Source organism: Rhinoraja longicauda, chromosome 7 (assembly GCF_053455715.1).
Source record: "Rhinoraja longicauda isolate Sanriku21f chromosome 7, sRhiLon1.1, whole genome shotgun sequence".
In the NCBI taxonomy this organism is placed as follows: Eukaryota; Metazoa; Chordata; class Chondrichthyes; order Rajiformes; family Arhynchobatidae; genus Rhinoraja; species Rhinoraja longicauda.
The window spans coordinates 77,871,382-77,877,930 of record NC_135959.1 but is presented as its reverse complement, the minus strand read 5'-3'; the positions used below and the strand labels follow the sequence as shown (position 1 = coordinate 77,877,930).

The 6,549-nt window shown below is 45.4% G+C and overlaps 1 protein-coding gene across 2 annotated transcripts in view; it reads left to right on the top strand.

Annotated features, from left to right (window-relative positions):
- The first annotated feature begins 2,577 nt into the window (after positions 1 to 2,577).
- The window catches only part of LOC144595396 (ephrin-B2-like), a 66,551-nt gene continuing 62,579 nt past the window's right edge, over positions 2,578 to 6,549 (top strand). For both annotated transcript variants that reach the window (XM_078402900.1, XM_078402898.1), the window contains exon 1: positions 2,578 to 3,345. In XM_078402900.1, coding sequence (XP_078259026.1) covers positions 3,227 to 3,345 — 119 coding nt within the window. In that variant the 5' untranslated portion in view covers positions 2,578 to 3,226. The remainder of the gene's footprint in view (positions 3,346 to 6,549) is intronic.

Sequence of the window (6,549 nt, the reverse complement as noted above, 5' to 3'; positions counted from 1 at the left end):
ATCACTAATAAAATGCAATTGTAGTTTCCGTCAAACACGAAATAAATCGATCATTGATCTTGATGCATCCACTTTGTATCAAAATGCAAACTTGGATATGTGTCCGTCTTTCGACTGTGCAGCCAAATATCCCGCAGAATGTATTTGCAACTCATTTGCTACTTTGACTTTATAAAAATGGAGTTAAACCGACACGCGAAATATGGGACGGGTGGAGAGATAACGGGATTGAACACAAATTCATTTCTATCGAGGGGTCTTTGCGTTTAAGATTATCACTATAAATATGTGACCATGTAGGATATTTGGCTGATCCAATCTATTGAATGCTGAAACCGATAAATCAAGATGCGCCATACCCTCAATTCATTATTTAAAACTACATACTATTAATATAAATGAAGAATTGAAAACTATTTCTGTCATCATTGGTAATTGTTTTTTTTAAATGGAGATTTGTTTTTAACTTGGTAACGTTTTCAAATCACGACAAGTAAAGCCGAAACAAAATAGACGTTTCGCTTTATCATTGGAGAACCTGTCACGGTGCTGGATGATTCAATCACCTACATTGATCATGTTAGAGTTTTCTTATTTAATACTGCAACCCACGGTCACAATTGAAACGTAATCACCCCATTTAAAGTACATTTAAAGTAAATTGTGTTAGGAGCCCGGGATTCCGATCAATCTGGTACCCGAGACTAACTGTAAATTAGATCGTGTCTGGCGATTCGAATATTTGATTTATAAAACGAACCTCGCTTTTAACACGTTCGGAGTCCTTACCCCATATTGAAACATAGACCATCCAAAAAGAAACGGAACTCTTTCGGGCCTTTTGTCTAACGCGATTCTCACTTGATTTCCCCACTAACTGCACTGAAATGTCGAAATACAATTTCCACCAATTGTGTACTTTAATTGCTCGTTGGAAACGCATGTTTTCAGTAGATTTTGCATTTATTATTTTTACCTATTTCCAAAATACAACGTCTTAGTTTTGATTTGGAATAAGCCCAACTGCATTGAATGGGGTTGTGCCAGGAGTTAATGGCAGAAATTGATCAAATGATCAAATGATTGATGATGGTTGCATATTTGAACGGCTCACGCTAAACGACCAAACACGTTCTGGAACCAGCGTTGCGGCTCAAGATAACGGCGGATCGTTGAAAAATGTAAATTGGATTCCGTTCCCTTGAAGGGCTCAACGTTTGGATGTGAGCATTTTCCCCGGATGTTTAGTTCAAATGAAGTTACGGTACGAAATCATCTCAATGGACTTGAAAGAAACGAAATGAACAAAGCAAAGCGGTTTTCGGAGTATTTTAATAATTAACATTAAATCGAAACAAAAACCGTTCACCGTGCAGTGGATTCGCCCCGAGCCTGTGTCCGGACTGACTGAAGTCGATGGGACTGTGAGGATTCGTCTCGGCAACATGTTATGAAATATTGAGATAAAGTCTGTAGTGGGCGCTGCCGATCCATGGGAGACGCAGGTCGGTCGGATCCTCGCTGGCGCCTCGCATATCCTACCTTTACATCATTGTATTTAGTGTCCAGCCCAGGCGTGTCACTCCTTCCACACAGCACAATTGCACCGTCAGTGAAGAAAGCAATCCCGGGCACTTCCCGTTAGCTGCACGATTAATTATCCCACCATTTATTTATTTCCATTTAGGTTTCGTTCCTTCACTTGACTCATGTAATCCCGTCTCATTCCCCGCCCCATCCCCCATACAATGCGAGGTTACTCTCCACTGGAAAACAATTGAAGGGAATTACAGGGAACCCACATTGTAAAGACAAACTTTACCAGTTCATGGGAGTGATAGTATGCGCTGGCCGAGCGGCACTTCCACCGCCCACCATCTTTCATCTCCTATCATGCAAATCAAACAGTAATATGTAGAAAGATGCTGCTTTATACAGAGGAACTGGGTTAAAGGTAGACACAAAATGCTGGAGTAACTCAGCGGGACAGGCAGCATCTCGGGAGAGAAGGAATGGGTGACGTTTCGGGTCGAGACCCTTCTTCAGACTTTTTTTGCATTTCTTTGTTCTATATCTGTCTATATCACCGTCTATATCTCTAGTTCCCCCTCTCCCCTGACTCTCAATCTGAAGAAGGGTCTCGACCCGAATCGTCATCCATTACCTCCCCCCAGAGACGCTGCCTGACCCGCTGAGTTACTCCAGCATTTTGCGTCTATCAAACAGTAATGCGATTTGTGAAAATCGGCAGAGCTTCCAATTATCCAGTGCAAATGAAACAGTGTGCGGATTTGCAGAGAAATGCTTATTTGTTTAGCTTTATGTGGTTACCTGTGCTGTTATGCAGGCTGCAAATAAACTCTGCGATCAGCCTTAATCCGGTGAACTAACACGGGGGGGGGGGGGGGGTGGGGGATGGGGGGAGAGTGACTGTCGGAGAGCCCAATGGTGGCTCGGCGAGGCGGAGTAGCTGGGGCAGGTGGCCGGAGAGACCAATGAGCTGGCGGCAGGCGCCGACAGCTCTCACCCAGGGTTAGTGGGAGGTATAAAGCTTTCTTGCAAAGAGCAAGATCATCACGTCCTGGATCGTGAAAGTGACCAGAGCGACAAACGCAGCGCAACGCAACACACACACACACCCCCCCACCCCCCCACCCCACCCCACCACCCCACACCACCACCACACGCAGAGCGCGTACATCATCTGTTGACAGCGCGTACATCGGAACAGACTCGGGCATCGCAGACAGCAGAGGTTACAGGCGAAACCCAGCGCTGAAATCCTGCAACTGAAATCTTTGGCTCGTACTGCTGTAACGATGCAAGCAAGTGCCTAGCTGCAGAGAAAAAAAACAAGAGTTGCAGCAATTTCCAGGAAGACAAGGGGAATGAGGAGGACATTGTGCCGAGAGTGAGATCCGAGCCCCGCTCAGCCTACAACGCTCAGCCTACACCGGATCGGCGAACACGCTCAGCCAACAACGCTCAACCAACAACCACAGCCTACAACGCTCAGCCTACACCACTCAGCCAACAAACGCTCAGCCAACACCGACAGCCTGCCTAACAGCTCCGTTTCAAGTTTCCACCAGGCGGTCTCGGACCAGAAGTGGGCTTTTTGTTGAAAAGGGATATCGTTGAGACCTTTGCGAGGAGTCGCACCCAAGAGGACAGGCTAAAAATATATATTTCTACCGATATTGGCGGAGAAGAGTGGTCGGCGGCCATGGCGATAAGGAACTCGTTGTGGAAATACTATTTGGGAGTTTTGTGCGTTTTATGCAGGATGGCTGTAGCAAATTGTGAAATTTTGGCACCTATATATTGGAATTCCACAAATCCCAAGTAAGTAATGGCCATCCATGATCAGATCCCACACCTGCAACTTTGCTGGTTTATGTCTTGATATCAATACACGTAGCTCGGCACAAGGTGAGAATGACTAGCGAGGGCAGTTCTCGTTGCTGTTGTAGTCACAGAGGTGGACACAAGTGCAATGTATCGCAATTTAAAGAGACCCCCGGTAACTGGCGAGGGGTCTGAGCAGTCCACCAGGACTAGCACAAGCTTGCTTGTTTAGATTGTAGGCGGTGGAGAATGCTGAGAAGCGGCGATCGCGGGGACTGGGTAACGCTGCTGGCTGTCAATTATGTTCGGGCGCCGACTGCTTAAGGATTATTGGCCTTGCTATGTCCAAGGGAAATGTTCCCGAATATTGAGGGAGAGGGGCGGAATTTGGGAACGGCGGGAATTGAAAGCAGAGCAGAGAGATCCAGTTAGTCCCGGCTGCGAGAACGGGAGCGGAGCGCGGCGACATAGAAACAGGGTCCTATCCTGGCAGGTGGAAGCAGCGAGCAAACTCACACTACACATCCCCAGAGCGGGATCTGCTCGAGCAGCAGGCAAGCCCACAAGGAAGCAGGTGGCGTTAGTGCAGGGTCCGACAGTATGAAGCGATTCTACCTGATAATGTGCTGGATGAGACTCTACAGTCAATAATCACGCAGCATCTGAGGCTTTAATCACAGGGTGATTATCTCCAAGAAATCTAATCTTTTACACAGACCTCCATATATAACGCAAAGGCAGGTTACAGTCGGTGTGGATGATCGAGTTGGTTTCTTCATGCAGGGAGCTGTCACCTTATTTATATAAAGGGAACATTTAAACTCAAAATAAACACATTTTCCACCCCCACGACCCCCCTTTCCCCAGCTCTGCCGATGTGCTTACCACACTATGACTTGATTCTCGGACTACTAATGTTTCTGATTGCACCTGGTCCCTATAGTAAAATTAGAGTTAAACCAGAACAGAACATTCACCGAAGATATTTCATTTGCTCGAAGCCTTTTATTTGTGATGGTGCCGTCTAATCACTTCCTCTGAAGGATAATTACCCTTCAGATTTTCAGTTCGCAGTCTATCACTTTACACGAAGTAGAAGCACAAACAGTTAAACAGTGTAAACCTGGAACTGCCCCGTGAATGAATCAGCATCTTATCGCAGTTTCGCCAAATCCTTGAGCAAATGTTTGTTTAAAGTGTTAAAGTAAATGGAGTGTCCCAGTCCCATCTACCACACACCAGGTTAAGATTAAAAGGTTGATGACAAATCTAAATATGCTCAGCGTTAATTACTCGCCCTCTCCGGCCCCAATCCGGCAAAGTTTCACCACTGGGACGCCCGCTCGGCCACTCATGTAAAGTTACCCTAGCATTTCCCTCAGCACCAATGCGAGTAGAATATTGCCCAAGCGCTGGTATATGATTAATCCGCATTTTATTAACATTATTTACTTTCAAAAGAGTCAAACTGCGCCTGTTCGCGCTCCCTCGACATTTTATGGTCATCGGTAGCAGAATAATCAAGTGTTTTACTGTCCCAGATAGAACAATGAAATTCTTACATGCAGCAGCACAACAGAATATATAAAGATAGTGCAGAATCAGAAATAAATATGTCCACAGCGCAGATGGCGGGCATCTAAAGTTACCCCAAGAACTCATCACGGAGCTTGTCCTTTGCAATGGGCTTTGTGTCTTTGTCAAACGCAAACTCCGGGACAGAAGCATTCATCCCACACAAGTGGGAGGTTGGCAGGAGGGAGTGAGTACTGCCGGCTCAGGCCTGTTTGCTGGTGTAAATCAAGGATCGATGAGTATGATCAAACTCGCCCAGGTTTGGATTAGATTTCGGAGCAGAATAAAATGCTGTTAAATTGATTGAGAAATCACATTACGGCTTGGCCATTTATCTTCAGTCAAGTGACACTTTCGTTCAATAAAAGTTGCGTCAGTTTTCTCCAGCACGTTGGAGCTTGTTCTTACCGCGCCATCTGCTCCAAATAAAATGTTCACACAGTGCCGAGAAGTGGGTAAAGTGGAGCGACATAGCATCAGAGTAACGAGGTAGAGAGTCAGCCGACAGGTGCGAAGTTTTGCTCAGACTCAGCTGGGAGAAATGATCATTTATAATGTAGGAATACATTGCAAGCAGAAGACGCGAGCTAACTAACTATTCGCCAAAGAAAATCACAAATTAAAAAAATAATCTTTCTCTAACCCGACCTCCTCTGCTAACTTGAGCGAATAAAACCACGCAAACTGCTGGGGAAACTAGCGGCTCCGGCAGAATGTGTGAAGGGAGGTGGCCAGACCACGTTTCGGATCGGGACCCTTCTTCAGACCGACGCGTGGAGTTCCTCCACCAGTTTGTCTTTTGCTGACTCCATTCTCCCCTCTCCGCTGTTCCCCGGTTATGCACTGCACTCTCGCTCCGACACCTTCACTCCCAGTGCCTTGCACGGGCATTCCCGTCTGTTACCAGGAAATAAAGTTGCGACGGGAATGTAAAAGTGTATCATTCGTCGTTTCCCCCCGAGGTCATTGCAACTGCCGCTGATTCAGTGGCGGCCGGAAAGACGAGTGAGTGAGTGAGTGTAATTCTAACCCTCGGTGGTTGAAGGACAACGCCGGTCAAAAGGAGAAACATAGCTAGCGCAGAAATCACTCGAATCAGCCAATACTTTTAAACTCTCAGTCTTCAGGTGCTGGGGCATTCTGTGGGAAGTGGAGCTTTTGATTTGATTTCCGATTTTAAAATGTTTATCCCAGACATAATTAACGAGCTGTGTAGGCAGGCCCAGCGATCAAACTGGTGATTGCAGTGAAATTATCATCTTCTCTGTTTTCCCCCTTTTTAGAAAATAATCCCACACAAATATTTGCAAGCAATGTTTTTTTTGTATTAGCGACATGTAAGCAAATCGTTTTGATCATTGAGCTTGCAAAATTCAGCCCGTTGGTATTTTGTTGTTAAATATTCGTTTTATATCCTGTCTGAATCTTGCCCATTTTCGTAATCTCGGATATGTAACGAGAGTCACACTGACGTTAAGTATAGATGACACAGTTTACATCAGTCTACAAGTAAAACCCCCCAAATTAAACTCGTGTTTTGCCACGGTTTACATTTTCTAACATCTCTATTCAAGAATTATTTCTGAATCGAAATTCTGGCACCAATAATCACATGAATAAAATATA